This window comes from Manihot esculenta, chromosome 15 (assembly GCF_001659605.2).
Source record: "Manihot esculenta cultivar AM560-2 chromosome 15, M.esculenta_v8, whole genome shotgun sequence".
In the NCBI taxonomy this organism is placed as follows: domain Eukaryota; kingdom Viridiplantae; phylum Streptophyta; class Magnoliopsida; order Malpighiales; family Euphorbiaceae; genus Manihot; species Manihot esculenta.
The window spans coordinates 17519966-17537141 of record NC_035175.2 but is presented as its reverse complement, the minus strand read 5'-3'; the positions used below and the strand labels follow the sequence as shown (position 1 = coordinate 17537141).

At 47.4% G+C, this 17176-nt stretch overlaps 1 protein-coding gene across 1 annotated transcript; it reads right to left on the bottom strand.

Annotated features, from left to right (window-relative positions):
* Nucleotides 1–3301: 3301 nt before the first annotated feature.
* LOC122721860 lies at nt 3302–5999 on the bottom strand. The gene is made up of 2 exons (XM_043950800.1): nt 5047–5999; nt 3302–4976 (listed from the first exon to the last, which is right to left on the bottom strand). The coding sequence occupies exons 1-2, from the start codon at nt 5923–5925 to the stop codon at nt 3720–3722; spliced, it is 2136 nt and encodes a 711-aa protein (XP_043806735.1). The 5' UTR covers nt 5926–5999; the 3' UTR covers nt 3302–3719.
* Nucleotides 6000–17176: the final 11177 nt, after the last annotated feature.

The window sequence follows — 17176 nt, the reverse complement described above, 5'->3', positions numbered from 1 at the left end:
GGCAGAAACGTGGAGGTGTATGTGGATGACATGGTGGTCAAGAGTTCAACTTTCCAGCAACACGTTGCCGATTTAAGGGAGGTATTTGGGGTACTGGATCAATATAGAATGAAGTTGAATCCAGCGAAATGCGCTTTCTTTATCAGGGGAGGAAAGTTCCTGGGGTATATGGTGAGTGGAAAGGGCATTGAGCCTAATCCGGAGAAGGTGGAAGCTATACTAAGTATGTCGGAGCCGACCTGTGTAAGGGACGTACAAAGATTAACCGGGAGAGTAGTGGCGCTCAACCGATTCATGTCGAGGTCGGCAGAGAAGTGCTTGCCATTCTTCAAGAAGTTAAGAAAGGTGCCGAACTTTGAATGGACAGAAGACTGCCAAAGAGCCTTCACAGAGTTGAAGAAATATCTTAGCTCGCCCCACGTGCTCAGTAGTCCCTTAAAAGGAGAAGAACTCCTGATATACTTGGCGGCCTCAGAGCAAGCGATCAGCGCGGTTTTGGTAAGAGTGGAAGAGGGGGAACAGAAACCTGTTTTTTATGTCAGCAAGGTGCTCAGAGATGCTGAAATCAGATACTCGAATGTCGAAAAGATAGCCTACGCCCTGTTGCTAGCAGTCCGGAAATTTAAAGTTTACCTGGAGGGTCATCAAGGAGTTGTAATGACAGATCAACCCTTAAAGAAGATACTACACAGACCGGAAACTTCAGGACGGATGTTGGCATGGTCCGTGGAAATCAGCCCTTATTGTCTGGAGTATCGACCTCGGACAACGATAAAATCTCAAGCGCTGGCTGACTTTATAGCGGAGTGCACATTTAACAAGGAGAAAGGAGAATCAGCCTCAAGCATGCCGAAGAAAGGGGAAGAGAGAGAACTTTCTCAAGAGTTTAGCTGGAAGTTATATGTGGATGGAGCATCAGGCGCTGAGGGCAGCGGCGCTGGGATAATGCTTAAGGGGCCGGAGGACTTCAAAGTGTGTTATGCCTTGCGACTAGAATTCAAAGCTTCTAATAACGTGGCTGAGTACGAAGCCCTGGTGAATGGGATGTTAGTAGCTTCAGAGATAGGGGTAACCGATCTCGAGGTAAATAGCGATTCTCAGCTAGTGATCAATCAAGTGATGGGAGTGTATCAGGCCAGGGACCCCATCATGCAAAGCTACCTTGATAAAGTAAAAGCTTTAGAAGCCGAGTTCACAAGTCGAGGAATCAACATCAAGTTTCAAAGAATACCTCGAGAAGAAAACGAGGAGGCAGACCTGCTGAGTCGGTTGTCCAAAGTAGAGCTAGAGCAGCTCCCCGATGACGTGTACATACAGCACGTTCATACCCCTGCTTTCGAAAAGGCTAGCACGGTACTGCAGGTAGAACTGAGCTCGAACTGGATGACCCCATATCTAAGGTACCTGGAGAAGGGCGAGCTCCCCGAGGATAAAGACGAAGCCAGAAAAACAGTAGCTCGAGCCGCCAACTATCAGGTAATAAGGGGAACCCTGTATAGAAAAGGGAAATCCAGCCCGTGGCTCCGATGTGTGAGTCCGGAAGAAGCCACAAAGGTAATGGAAGAGATTCACAAAGGTCTGTGTGGAGCCCACGAGGGAGCAGGGACATTAGCCAGCAAGATATTCAGACAGGGATACTACTGGCCCACGGTCAAAAAAGAAGCAGAAGAGTTTGTCCGGAGATGTGACGTGTGCCAAAGATTTGCTAACGCCATTAGGACCCCTGCCACTCCTCAGGCAAGCATATCCAGCCCATGGCCTTTCTCACAATGGGGAATCGACATCCTGGGACCCTTCCCCAAGACTACGGGGCAGAGAAAATTTGTAGTGGTGGCTGTGGAATACTTCTCCAAATGGCCAGAGGCAGAAGCAATCGCCACCATCACTGCTCGCAAAATGATAGATTTCGTGTGGGGGCATATCATCTGCAGATTTGGCATACCCAGAGTGCTTATCTCAGACAACGGTAGACAATTTGACTGCAGCACTTTCAAAGCCTTCACGACGAACATAGGAATATGGCATAAGTTTTCCTCCGTAGCTCATCCCCAGACCAATGGTCAGACAGAAGTTACCAACAGAGCTATCCTCCAAGGATTAAAGAAACGGCTAGATGGAGCAAAGGAGAATTGGGCAGAAGAACTCAATAGCATCCTATGGGCACTTCGAACCACTCCCAGAGCACCCACCAAGGAAACTCCGTTTGCACTTGCCTACGGCACAGAGGCTGTAGTCCCAGTCGAATTGCAGGTGCCCACTCATCGGGTCCAATTCGTCAGTAAAGACACTAATGGAGACAAATTGAGAAGCAACCTGGATGCTCTGGAAGAAGTTAGAGAAGAAGCTCAAGTCCGGACTGCTGCTTATCAACAACGAGCAGCGAGATATTATAATCAAAAGGTCAGAGAAAGAAGCTTGAAGGTAGGCGACCTGACCTTAAGAAACCTAGAAGCTACGGGGAAAAGAGCAGCTGCAGGGAAATTAGCACCGACCTGGGAGGGACCTTTCAGAGTGACGAAAGTGGTCAAGCCAGGGGTATACCGAATAGAAGATATGCAAGGAAATCCTGAACCTCACGCTTGGAATATCCAGCATCTAAAGAGGTATTTTCCCTGAAATATTTTGTAAAGAAAAAACGTTGTATTCTTTAAATAGTACATTTGTTTACAACGTGTGACTGTCCTTGTGAATAATATTCCAAAAGAAGACCGGGATCCCCAAGATCTCCCGGGTAACCAAACAAAGACCGGGATCCCCAAGATCTCCCGGATAAAATAACAAAGACCGGGATCCCCTAGATCTCCCGGATAAAATAAAGAAGACCGGGATCCCCAAGATCTCCCGGGTAACCAAACAAAGACCGGGATCCCCAAGATCTCCCGGATAAAATAACAAAGACCGGGATCCCCTAGATCTCCCGGATAAAATAAAGAAGACCGGGATCCCCAAGATCTCCCGGGTAACCAAACAAAGACCGGGATCCCCAAGATCTCCCGGATAAAATAACAAAGACCGGGATCCCCAAGATCTCCCGGATAACAAAGACCGGGATCCCCAAGATCTCCCGGATAAAAAAGACCGGGATCCCCTAGAACTCCCGGAAAAAAGCGAGAGGCCGCCGGTGGGGCCCCAAGATCACCCCGGAGCAAAAAACAGACAGGATCTCGTAAGATCTCCTGCAAACAAAAATGGTCGGTGAAGGACTTAAGAGCCTCCCAAAAAAAAAAAAAAAAAAAAAAAAAAAAAAAAAAAAAAAAAAAAACTCAGGTTCCGACCTCGAGGAAAAGCTCGGGACACCTCAGCAAGTAAACGACGACCTCAAAATAGAGGCTAAGTAGAAATAAGGAACCAAGAGTTACCAGTAAAAAACATGTTCCGACCTCATAAAGAGGCAGGGGACACGACGGCAAAAGGGTGCCGAACTCAAAATGCATGCTAATGATTAAAGGTTTAGCCGAGGCAGAAGGACGGGCTTCCAGCTCGGATAAACATATATCCTTAAAACCCAAAGGCATGAAGGCCAACGAAAAAACCAATATTCTCTTCATATCGAGACTAAACTCGTCTAAGGCATAAATAAAGAAGAAAAAAGCTACATCCAAAGCCCAAGTCAGTTTACCAATGAACTTGATCACACTGTTAGCTAAAAGCTAAAAGTCAATACAGCACTTATAAAAATACATTACAAGGCATATGAAAAATTAACAAAACATTACAATTCACCTCTCAGGCGAAGTAGGAGGATAGATACTCCTTAAAGGACTTACATCAGTTAAAACTCCCTCGCCCACATTATCCCTATTTGCAGTGACATCTGCAGGAAGCTCAGTATCCCTTGGATCAGAGCTCTCAACATTAGCAGCAGGAGCAATCTCTGACCCAAGGTTGGGGTTCTCCTCCTCAGCAACAGGGTCATCATCCTCCGACCCAAGGACTTCCACGTCCTCTTCTTCCAGCTCGGCTTCATCCGAGGAAGACACAGTTGACCGGCCACCAACACGGCAATCTCCCCGGGGCATAGGGAAATCATCCTCTCCATACATTACCGGCTCGCCATCTGAATCTACCTCCCGCTTGCGAAGCTCTGACAACGGGATATCAGGAGCCTGCCTAGCTTCTCTTAAACCACGATTATAGCCGGATGAGTAAAAATGAAGGGCTTTATTAACAATAGCCCTCTTCATTTCAGCAGAAGCTAAATATTTATCAAGATGCGCTTCACAGGCCTCAGCTACAAACTCCTTAAACTCAGAAGAGTCCTTGTAGCTCTGAACAGCCAACTCACCGGCCTGAATGATCTTCTCCTTCAGCTCATCAGACTCCTGATACTCCGCTATGCATTGCTCACGTACCAGCTGAGCTTTGCATTCCAAAGCCCTGACTTCCTGGTTAAGTTGATCATGACGAAGTTTGAATTCTTCAGCCGAAGAAGCCAGATCTCTGATACGGTCAGAACTTGCACTCAACTCCTGCTCGAGGACCTGCACCCGAGCTAGGGCTGCCTCTTTCTGAGTTTTCTCCTCCTTCATATGAGCTTGAAGTCCATCAAAATCTGCCTTTAAGGCATCATACAGGCGCTGGACCTCCGCTTTTTGGCCCAAAGCCTCATTCCTCTCCTGAAGGGCATTCGCCATAGAGGACAATTGCTCCGAAACTCCTTTGCAGCGAGCCTCCAAGGCAGTTGCCCTCTCATCCGACTCTTGGAGAACTTTGCAAGTCCGAGACAGCTCATTTTCTAAAGACAAGGTATGCTTCGCTGTACCAGCTATTTCCTCCTCAGCCTTTTTAAGGGCCTCCAATGCAGAGTTCAACTCCGCCTGGAGGGTCTGGATTTGTTCTCGAGCAGCAGCCAGATTCCCTCTTGCATCATTAGTTGCAGATATGTTCTCCTCCTGACGCGCCTCCTCAATCCGGCGGACTACAGACTCCCGGAAGGAACGATCACGGATATCCACCTCCGTGACAAGACCCGTCATCTAGCACAGGAGAACAACAGTCAAGAAAACAAAACAGAACAAACTGAAAAGACAGGAAAAAATGACTTACCATCAGTAACATCTCCCTGATTGTGTTCCCGAGCTCTTCGCGAGACCGAGATCGGAAAGACACCTGTTCCTCAGTAGAACTGGCTAAGAGACCAGTCAGGGCGAGAAGACGGGGATCCGAAGCTTGTGTAACCCCGCCGAACATCTGCACTCTGAGAAGGTCAGCAACAGCACTGGCTGGAGACTCAGAGGTAATGTCCGACGCTTTCAAAGCGTTGCCAGAGGAAGGTAACGGAAGCTCGGCAGCAGCATTTTTTCCTTTCCCAATGGAAAGAAGAGCCGGGGCAGACCCTGTAGTAGCCCTGGATTTCTTCCTAGCTGGAGATGGGACAGACGTTCTATGAGAAGCTGGGCGCTTTTCCCCGGTCTTTGCTGAAACGCCCTCAGAACCCCCAGGTTCAGTCCTCACAGGGGCAGGGGCATCTTGGGTAAGATCCTCTGGAGTTCGGTCCTCTATAAGGACAATCTCCAACCCCGTCCCGGAGGCCTCCTTGTCTTTACCCCCAGATACCTTCTCAGGAGAGTGGGCAGTACCCTGCTCCACCTGCTCGACAGCAGAAGTCTGCTCCGTAATAACCAAGGAAGCCTCTCTCACGGCCTCTGAGGAGGCTGGAGCAGACCTAGACCCTTCAGCAGACTCCAAAGTTGAGCTCGGTCCGCCACGGCCAGATGGCCTGGATGACTTGGAGCTGCGAGAGCTCGGCTTTGCAACTTGAGAGGGCACTCTGGCTGGAGATCGGCTAACCTTCTTGGAGGAAGTCGCTTGAACCACTTCCATAGCAGCTTCCGATACCGAACGACCAGCTGAAAAGGCGTCATAGATTGCATGAATATTGTCCCGAGATAGGACAAAGTTCTTGGGAAACTTGATCTCGTCCATTTTTACTTCCGAAGCTGCAAAAATGCGAAATCATGAAAGTTAGCATACATCCCAATATTACAAGCAAAGTAGAAACCACATAACTAGACAAAGCGCTATACCCATAGACCGGACGTCCCTACGGTTGGACACGTACGAACACTTCTCGACATCATACTTCCTATCAACGGAAGTCAGTCGAAGCAACCCTACTTGTTCAACAATACTCAAGTTGGGCAGGTCGTTGGAGCCCGGATAAATCTCTCCCCAACGTAGGTCTACCTCCCACGACCGGTCAGTCCCTAATTTTAGCTCGGCTACGAGGAAATTCTCTACCCACCCCTTTATGGAATCCTTGTAGCCCGTAAGAAGAGATAATCCCCTACGAGGGGAAAAATAGTAGAAGTTCTGGACCGCCTTTACAAGGCGGAAAAAGGTCACGAACAGACAGGCCGTAGGTGCAAAACCCCAACCCAGGCAAACAGACTCGAAACAAGACATGAACAAAATGGAGTTTGGGGATAACATTCGAGGAGTTACCCCAAAATAATCAAAAACCTCAACAAAGAAAGGAGTAAAAGGCAAGGGTAGGCCAAACTCTTTCTGCTTCAAGAAAAATACTATGCTACGGTACTCTTGAGGATCCACCAAACCCGGAGGAGGAGGATAAGGCAGGACTATCCTCTCATTTGGGTAAGGTGCTCGAATCAGATACAGAGGAGTATCCAGAAACCTCCGAGAAAGGTATTTAGTTATGTTGGCAGGCGTAATGTGGGACTCAAGGTTAACAACATCAGGGAGTTCCGAAATCGCCATAAAAGAACAAGGAAGCGTACCTGAGAATGAAATAAGGTAAAAACGCAGAAGGAATGGCAGAAAGACAGAGAGCAGAAAGGAGTTGTTTTCCTCAGCAGCCAGAAGGAATTCGAAATGACAGCCAAATAATGAAACAGCACTTTAATCTGTATAGTTTTGTCTTGGAGCGGCGCGATCATTGATTACCCTCGAAATTTACCCTCCCGACGGTTGGCTAACCGGTGGGAAGGTAAAGGGGGCAAAAAGAGGGGCAAAAGGATGACCGCTGGGCTTCTCTGCACATAACAGGGGCCAAGCCCATCATAATGGCCCAGCGCTCAAGGGCCCACGCGCCGCATAAGAAGCCCAACTCGTCAGTCAAAGTAACTTAGCCCACAAAGATTTACCTCTTTATCAATAAAGGGGATAAAAGGGGCAAGTTGTGAAGAGACCCAACAGTACAAGCAAACAGGAGCACAATCCAGGTCAGACTTGCTTATTATTAGTTCTGACGCGATTGTTATAAATACTGAGAAACCGGGGCGTTAAGGACACCTCGGAGTCATACAGAGCTAAAGGCTTAGAGTTCAACTTAAAAGCAGAGCTCACAGCTCGGTATTCTAGCTCGAAAAAAGAAAAATCGAAAGCAGAAGCTCACGACCAAGTATTTTGGCTCGGAAAAATAGGGCTCGTAGACCGGATAATACAGCTCGGAGGAGCTAACCGACCTCCCAGTCAGTTATATCTTAAGGTCGAGCTCGTAGGTCGGACAGCATATCTCGGGGAGCAAGTCGACCTCCCAATAAGTTGGGTCGGTCCGGAGGACGGTTTGTCGACTAAAAGCGGGAGTTCCTAAGTATTATTTTAGCTCGGAAGAAATAAAGTTCAGTTAGTTAGAACTACAAAGAAGACAGTACCAGTACTTCATCCAAAACAAAGAAAGAAACAAGCTCAAGTATGAACGAAACATAGGAATTTCATTAAAAGAAAAGTACATTACAGAATGGAAGACTATCCTTTAAGAATTTACATATCCGAACCTACATTACAGAATGGAAGACTATTCTTAATGGATTTACATGTCCGGGTACTTCGTCATCTACGATTACATCATCTTAACCGATCTCAGCACTCAAGTCTTCAGTCCGGAGGATACTCCAGCTCGATATGTGAGTTCGGCAGAAAAGCCAGGATCTGTCTCGACACTATAGGGAAACTCCTGACGTTGATTCACGGAAAACATTTCATCCATAGGTCGGCATTCGGTTGCCCAAATGCGATGCAGAAGGCGCGGTGGACCTTGGTTCCGCATAATACTGGTACTTCCCACCAAGGCCACGCAGGATATAGGTATTGAACATTTTTCACTGTTCCATCATAGATAGACATTCTGAAGGACAATGGAACAAGTGGATGTTGCAAACCTACACCCGAATGTGAGGCTTGATACAACCATGCACATTCAGGGAAATCAGCGAAACATTCTGAAGAGCAATGGAACAAGTTAGAACCCTCAACGTCTTGAAACATATATGGAGCCAGCACTGTAACAGCCCGGAAACCGAACTGCCACCGGCACTAGGATCCAGATCGACTTAAGGTCGCCGGGACCCGTAGTAAGCCTGCTATCCTGTCTGTAGACCTGTGAACTCCCATACATGATCATACATTTTCTGTAAAACCATAAAACTTTTCTTTAGTCCAAGGCTTAACCTGTGCATGCACTCTCTCTGTGCTCTACTAATCCCTACTAGAGCTCCTCATGGCTCTAGGCGGATCAAGCTCATAATGTTAAGCCTGGTTTTACTCATAAACATACAACAATAAAGAAACATACATAAACTGATCATGTGACTCCAAGGGATTACAAGTCTTATAAATCAAGCACCATTCTATACACTGTACATATACATTATCTCTGTCCAAATACATGTCCACACTAGCTATTACAAAACTCTGTACTCTTCCTGTACCCTGCTGAGTTCTCTCTGATCTCTGAACCTGCACAACTGAAGTTAGGAGAGAGGGATGAGCTACAATAGCCCAGTGAGTAGAATAGGCAAATACAGGTGATAAAACATGCTCTCATGGAATGCAACACATAATCACATAACCTCGGCCGGACGGATCAAAACTCCCTCTATCTCATCTGGGGTACCTAAGTACCATTTGCCTGGTCCCCGTAGGGCTGTTCCAGGTCTTTATGCCTGGTCCTCGTAAGGCTGTTCCAGGTCTTTCCTCTGAGGGCTAATGAATCCTCACGAAGTCCGTGCCGTCTCACATAAGCAATGTACAAGGAGCAATGCCAAGTACAAGGATCAATGCAATGCATCATCTTTGTGTACACTAATGCACTCACCCTAAAGCATATTCATGATGCATGAAGCATGATAAAATATCAGTTTTCATATTAAAACATTAAGTTAAATTCCACTCACCTGTAGTTCTCTCTGAACTGACTCTGCAGGTTCTGACACTGAACTCACTGCTGATGTCCCTGATTCCTCTGGTCCGTACCTACACAGGTGGACTCAAATGAGGGACTAAACTCACTCAAGAACATCTCTAAGAAACTCCCCAAAACCCCTCTAAACAATCCTCAAACCATCACATAAAACATGCAAAAGGAAGCTGGACAGGGCACTTTCGGCGGCAGGTTCGGCGGCCGAAACCCCACTCCAGAGACGAAACTCATGCATGTTCGGCGGCACCTTCGGCGGCCGAAGGTCTCGTCCAGAGACGAAACTCACACACTTTCGGCGGCCGAACTCCCTCTTTCGGCGGCCGAAAGTCCCTTTCTAAACCGAAAGCCTAGCTTTCGGGGGCAACCTTTGGCAGCCGAACTGCCTCCACAAAGGGTTCGGCGGCCGAACCTTCCTTCGGCGGCCGAACCTGGTTTTGCCCGAAGGGCAGAACCCTGCTCTGTTTCATGCAAACTTTGCCCAAAAACCTACCAACATGCATAGCAACTACTCCCAACTAGCATATACACATATATATGCACAAAGGGGTCTAAAACTATCCTAAAACCCCAAACAAACATAGCACATAACACTTAATCATGCTAGAACACCACAAATCACCAAAAACCTCACCTAAACCTAAACATGCATACTACCCATACAAACTTCATAAAACCTTTCAAAATCATCAAAGAAGCTCAGGATCTTCACTTACCTCTTACACAACTTGAGGATGAAGGATCCTAACGTGGAGATATGAAGAAAAGCTCTTCCAAAGCTCCAAGCTTCAAAACTTGGTTCTTTTGCTCAAAACCTTCATAAATCACCAAAACTCTTAAAACTCTTGAAAGATTTGATGAAAATCATGGAAAACAGGAAAGTCAACGTAGGAGAGGCTGGAACTCACCTCTGGCTGCAAGTGGAGGAGAAATAACCTCCTTCCACCGACCCTTGGCCCTTTTATAGGTGGCTGGCCAGACCACCTTCGGCAGCCGAACGTGAAGCCGCAACCATGCAATGTTCGGCGGCCGAAAGTTACCTTCGGCGGCCGAACCTTTGCATTTCTCCCTTGTTGCTTTTCTTTCAAAACTCAAGTCTTTTAACCCTTCAAACCATGAAAACAAATGAAAAGACTTTAGAAAACATATGCATTACCCTTCTCGAGGGTTCCGACACCCGAGATTCCACTGGACTACAGGAATTCCGATGCCGGACTCGAGCCGGGTATTACATTCTCCCCCCCTTAAGAACATTCGTCCCCGAATGTCCCTAACACAACATAAACACATAGAAAAAGGGAAAACTAACCTCAAAACAGATATGGGTATTGCTGGAGCATGGACTCCCGAGTCTCCCAAGTGCACTCTTCTAGGTTGTGGTGGTTCCACAAAACTTTCACCATTGGTATCTCCTTGTTTCTCAGCTTTCTGATCTGGGTGTCAAGGATCCGCACTGGCTGCTCTACATAGGTGAGATCACTTAAGATTTCCACCTCAGGTTCACTAAGAACCTTCTCTGGATCTGACACAAACTTTCTCAACATAGAAACATGGAATACCGGGTGAATTCGTTCCATAGAAGCCGGTAAATCTAGCTTATACGATACAGGCCCGATCTTCTGCAAGATCTCAAAGGGACCAATGTACCGTGGGGCTAGTTTACCCTTCTTTCCAAACCGAACCACTCCCTTCATCGGAGACACCTTAAGCAATACCATATCCCCCTCCTGGAACTCTATCTGCTTCCTACGGATGTCTGCATAACTTTTCTGTCTGCTTACAGCTGTTCTGATCCGCTCTCTGATGATAGGCACTAACTTGCTGGTTATCTCAACTAACTCTGGCCCTGCAAGAGTTTTCTCTCCTACTTCTTCCCAGCAAACAGGTGTTCGGCACTTCCTCCCATACAAAGCTTCATAAGGGGCCATCCCTATGCTAGCATGATGGCTGTTGTTGTAGGCAAACTCCACCAAAGGTAGATGCTGCCTCCAAGAACCGCCAAAGTCTAACACACACATTCTCAACATATCTTCAATGGTCTGGATGGTCCTCTCAGACTGACCGTCTGTCTGTGGATGGAAAGCAGTGCTGAAATCCAACCTTGTGCCCATTTCATTTTGCAGACTCCGCCAAAACTTGGAGGTGAACTGAGGTCCTCGATCTGATACTATCGACACTGGAACTCCATGCAACCTTACTATCTCGTCTACATACACCTGCGCCAACTTGTCCACAGAGTAGTTACTCCTGACTGGAATGAAGTGAGCAGATTTAGTGAGTCTATCCACAATCACCCATATGGAGTCTAGTCTGTTAGACGTCGCCGGTAACCCCACTACAAAATCCATAGCTATGTTCTCCCATTTCCATTCTGGGATCGGCAGTGGGTTAAGCATTCCAGCCGGCTTCTGGTGCTCTAGCTTCACCCTTTGACATGTCTCGCAGGCTGACACGAACTGTGCCACTTCTCTCTTCATTGCTGGCCACCAATACACCTTTCTCAGATCTTGATACATCTTGGTGGCTCCCGGGTGAATGCTATACCGCGCATTATGAGCTTCCCTCATAATGTCTGCCTTCAAACTGCTATCATCTGGTACACATAACCTCTTACCGTGCCGAAGAATCCCCTCACTATCAAATCTGAACTCTGTACTGTTGCCCGACTGAACAGTCCTGGCAATCTTCACTAACTCGGGGTCTTCGTGCTGTTTCAGAGCCACTTGCTCTAGAAACACTGGTGTCACTCTCATCTGTGCGATCAAAGCACCCGTACCAGATAACTGCAATTGTAACCCTTCTTCTACGAGCTTGTAGAAATCCTTCACCACCGGTCTTCTCTCTACTGCAATGTGGGATAAACTGCCAAGTGACTTTCGGCTTAAGGCATCAGCGACAACATTAGCCTTACCCGGATGATACTGGATCTTACAATCATAATCACTGAGCAATTCTACCCACCGTCTCTGCCTCAAGTTTAACTCTCTCTGACTTAAGATGTGCTGCAGGCTCTTATGATCCGTATAGATCTCACACTTTACCCCATAGAGGTAATGCCTCCACATCTTAAGTGCAAAGATAACAGCTGCCATCTCCAGATCGTGTGTCGGGTAATTCAGCTCGTGCTTCTTCAGCTGTCTAGAAGCATAAGCTATCACTCTATCATTCTGCATCAACACACAACCTAATCCCACTCGGGATGCATCACAGAACACTGTGAAATCTTCATCACTGATCGGCAGCGCTAACACCGGTGCTGAAGTTAACCGTCTCTTCACCTCTGCAAAACTTTCCTCACATTCCTCTGACCACACAAACTTCTGATTCTTTCTGGTCAGTCTGGTCATAGGAGCAGCTATCTTCGAAAAGTCCTGAACGAACCTCCGATAGTAGCCTGCCAAACCCAGAAAACTCTTGATCTCGGTCACCGTAGTGGGTGTAGGCCAGTTGGCTACTGCCTCTACCTTTTTGGGATCTACGGATATACCGTCCTCTGATACAACATGTCCCAAAAAGGAAATGCTCCTTAACCAGAACTCACACTTGGAGAACTTGGCATACAAGCCATGCTCTCTCAAGGTTTGCAGCACTATCCTCAGATGCTGGGCATGGTCCTCTGCATTCCTGGAGTACACCAAGATATCATCAATAAAGACGATCACAAAACGATCCAAGTACTCCCTGAAAACCCTGTTCATGAGATCCATGAATGCTGCAGGGGCGTTAGTCAACCCGAACGGCATCACAAGGAACTCATAATGCCCATATCTGGTTCGGAAAGCAGTCTTGGATACATCTCCTTCCCTGATCTTCAACTGGTGGTATCCGGATCTCAGATCTATTTTAGAAAAACAACCTGCTCCTGCCAGCTGGTCGAATAGATCATCGATCCTGGGTAAAGGATACTTGTTTTTGATAGTGACTTTGTTCAACTGTCTGTAGTCGACACAAAGTCTCAGAGGTCCATCCTTCTTTCTGACAAATAATACTGGAGCACCCCAGGGTGAGGTACTCGGGCGGATGAAACCCTTAGCTACCAAATCCTGTAACTGCTCTTTCAACTCTCGCAACTCTGCTGGTGCCATCCTGTAGGGAGGAATAGAGATCGGTCTAGCATTGGGCATCAACTCAATCTCGAACTCTATTTCCCTATCTGGTGGCAATCCTGGAAGCTCTTCAGGAAACAAATCTGGAAAGTCTCGAACAACTGGTACTGAGGATGGTTCCCTAACCTGACTGTCTAGCTCTCTCACATAAGCTAGGAACCCCTGACACCCCTTCCTTAACATTCTACGAGCCTGGAGGGCTGATATCAAACCCCTAGGTGTCCCTCTCCTGTCTCCTCTGAAGACACACTCTGATCCATCCTGGTCTCTGACACTGACTACCTTGTCTCTACAGTTCAGGGTAGCATCATACGTAGATAACCAATCCATCCCTAGAATGACATCAAAATCTGTCAACTCTAGAACCACCAGGTCAGCTGGAAGGTATCTACTCTCTATGCACACTGGACTGAACCGACAGACTGACTCTGCCAAAGATGGATCACATTTGGGTCCACTGACCCATAGAGGACACTCTAACTCAGACACTATCAGACCCAACCTCTCTGCAGCTCTAGAAGAAATGAAAGAGTGAGAAGCACCGGGGTCCATTAAAGCATACACCTCTGAACACCCAATGATGAGATTACCTGACACCACTGTGTTCGACGTGTCTGCCTCCTGCTGAGTCAGGGTGAAAATCCGTGCTGGGGCTGACGGACCTGCACCTCGGGAACCCATCCCTGATGAAGAGGCTGCCCCTCTTCCTCTTCCTCTGCCACTGCTTGGTGGTACGGCTGAAGCTACGGGCTGAACTACACTGCCCGTACTCATCTGCTGGGATAGTGCAACCAAAGTCGCCTGAGGACATTCCCGTGCATAATGTCCCTCCTGCCCACATCTATAGCAGGCTGTGGATCCCAACTGACAAGCTCCTCTATGCTGTTTACCACACCTCTTGCACACTGGAAAATCTGCGCCAGAACTGGAGCCACTACTCATTCCTAGACCCGACTTAAGCCTGTTCCAGAACTTGCCTCTCTTTCCTCTGAATTTCTCCCATCTTCTCTTACTTGCACTTACTGTACCCTGTGAGGAGGAACCTGGTTTACCACCAGAAGACTGTGCCTTGACTACACCTTGACTTATGGCACTGGCCTCCATCTTTCTAGCAGCATCCACAATAGAGTGGAAACTTTCCTTCTCCGCATGAAGAATCAAAGAGAAATACCTGGGATGAAGCCTTGTGGCATATCTCTTTGCCTTCTTCTGATCTGTATCATATGCTTGACCGACATATGGCAACAATTCCAGGAACTTATCTGTATATTCATCAACGCTCATCACCTCCGTCTGTCTCAACTGCTCAAACTCCACAACCTTTAGTTCCCTAGAACTGTCAGGAAAAGCCCATCCAGCAAATTCATTGGCGAACTCTTCCCATGTCATACTCTCAAGTCTCGGGTCCACATAGTTCTTGAACCATTCTCTAGCTTTCTTGCACTTTAACGTGAACCCTGCCATCTCAATGGCTCTACCATCATCTGCTCCCAACTCACTTGTTATCATTCTGACTGCACTGAGATACTCAAAGGGATCATCTCCTGTATTGAATTTCGGAGCATCCAACTTTAAGTACTCGGTCATCTTCACCTTACTTCCCCCTGACGAACTGGGTTGCTGTGCTTCCACAACAGGGGCTACTGGTTCAGGAGGTGGTGGTGGAGGAACTGATTCCCTCACTTCAGGCTGTACTGGACTTGGATGAACAGGTGGGGGTGGATACATGTGATAGGGTGGATAAAAGGAAGGATAGGGCATATATGGCATGTAGGGTGGATATGGGGCAAAACTGGAGTAATCCGACGTGCCTCCCATCGGATACTCTGGGCCCTGTGGAAAGGGTGGATAGCCAAATCCCGAGGCCTGCATGCCTCCCTGGGACTCCCCCATACCTTCTTCTGACCTTCCTATACCCATGCTTGCATCTCTACTCTGATCCTCTTCCCTCACACCTCTTTCTTCTACTGACCTTCCCCCTCTACTTACTCCTCTCCTGCTCTCGTCAGAAGACCTTCTAGGGTCTCGTGACGTTCCTTCCCTGCTTGACCTGTGAGATCTTGCCCTTGGCAAGGCAGGTGGACGAGCAGCTGTACCCTCACTTACGGGTGGGACTCCTGTCAATCTCGCGGATCGACGAGTTCCTCGCATCTTCACTCTCTGGAACACAACATCACATAACACATCAGCAACACATCAAAAACATGCACATGCATAACTCAGGGCATTGCACATCAGCATATAGACAGGACTGACATCCTATCCTAGTGGACATGTTTTCCTATGGTGCTTGACCTACTAAACTTCTCTATGAGCCCAACTCTCTCTATAGGTCCGACCATGTGAACCTAGGGCTCTGATACCAATCTGTAACAGCCCGGAAACCGAACTGCCACCGGCACTAGGATCCAGATCGACTTAAGGTCGCCGGGACCCGTAGTAAGCCTGCTATCCTGTCTGTAGACCTGTGAACTCCCATACATGATCATACATTTTCTGTAAAACCATAAAACTTTTCTTTAGTCCAAGGCTTAACCTGTGCATGCACTCTCTCTGTGCTCTACTAATCCCTACTAGAGCTCCTCATGGCTCTAGGCGGATCAAGCTCATAATGTTAAGCCTGGTTTTACTCATAAACATACAACAATAAAGAAACATACATAAACTGATCATGTGACTCCAAGGGATTACAAGTCTTATAAATCAAGCACCATTCTATACACTGTACATATACATTATCTCTGTCCAAATACATGTCCACACTAGCTATTACAAAACTCTGTACTCTTCCTGTACCCTGCTGAGTTCTCTCTGATCTCTGAACCTGCACAACTGAAGTTAGGAGAGAGGGATGAGCTACAATAGCCCAGTGAGTAGAATAGGCAAATACAGGTGATAAAACATGCTCTCATGGAATGCAACACATAATCACATAACCTCGGCCGGACGGATCAAAACTCCCTCTATCTCATCTGGGGTACCTAAGTACCATTTGCCTGGTCCCCGTAGGGCTGTTCCAGGTCTTTATGCCTGGTCCTCGTAAGGCTGTTCCAGGTCTTTCCTCTGAGGGCTAATGAATCCTCACGAAGTCCGTGCCGTCTCACATAAGCAATGTACAAGGAGCAATGCCAAGTACAAGGATCAATGCAATGCATCATCTTTGTGTACACTAATGCACTCACCCTAAAGCATATTCATGATGCATGAAGCATGATAAAATATCAGTTTTCATATTAAAACATTAAGTTAAATTCCACTCACCTGTAGTTCTCTCTGAACTGACTCTGCAGGTTCTGACACTGAACTCACTGCTGATGTCCCTGATTCCTCTGGTCCGTACCTACACAGGTGGACTCAAATGAGGGACTAAACTCACTCAAGAACATCTCTAAGAAACTCCCCAAAACCCCTCTAAACAATCCTCAAACCATCACATAAAACATGCAAAAGGAAGCTGGACAGGGCACTTTCGGCGGCAGGTTCGGCGGCCGAAACCCCACTCCAGAGACGAAACTCATGCATGTTCGGCGGCACCTTCGGCGGCCGAAGGTCTCGTCCAGAGACGAAACTCACACACTTTCGGCGGCCGAACTCCCTCTTTCGGCGGCCGAAAGTCCCTTTCTAAACCGAAAGCCTAGCTTTCGGGGGCAACCTTTGGCAGCCGAACTGCCTCCACAAAGGGTTCGGCGGCCGAACCTTCCTTCGGCGGCCGAACCTGGTTTTGCCCGAAGGGCAGAACCCTGCTCTGTTTCATGCAAACTTTGCCCAAAAACCTACCAACATGCATAGCAACTACTCCCAACTAGCATATACACATATATATGCACAAAGGGGTCTAAAACTATCCTAAAACCCCAAACAAACATAGCACATAACACTTAATCATGCTAGAACACCACAAATCACCAAA

What these genes read in the sequence shown, in the direction of transcription:
- LOC122721860 (XM_043950800.1), bottom strand. Translation starts at nt 5,925, where the DNA reads ATGGACGAGATCAAGTTTCCCAAGAACTTTGTCCTATCTCGGGACAAT. An exon ending in TCAGGGAGATGTTACTGATG is followed by an intron (nt 4,977 to 5,046) that starts GTAAGTCATTTT and finishes CTCCTGTGCTAG; the next exon opens with ATGACGGGTCTTGTCACGGA.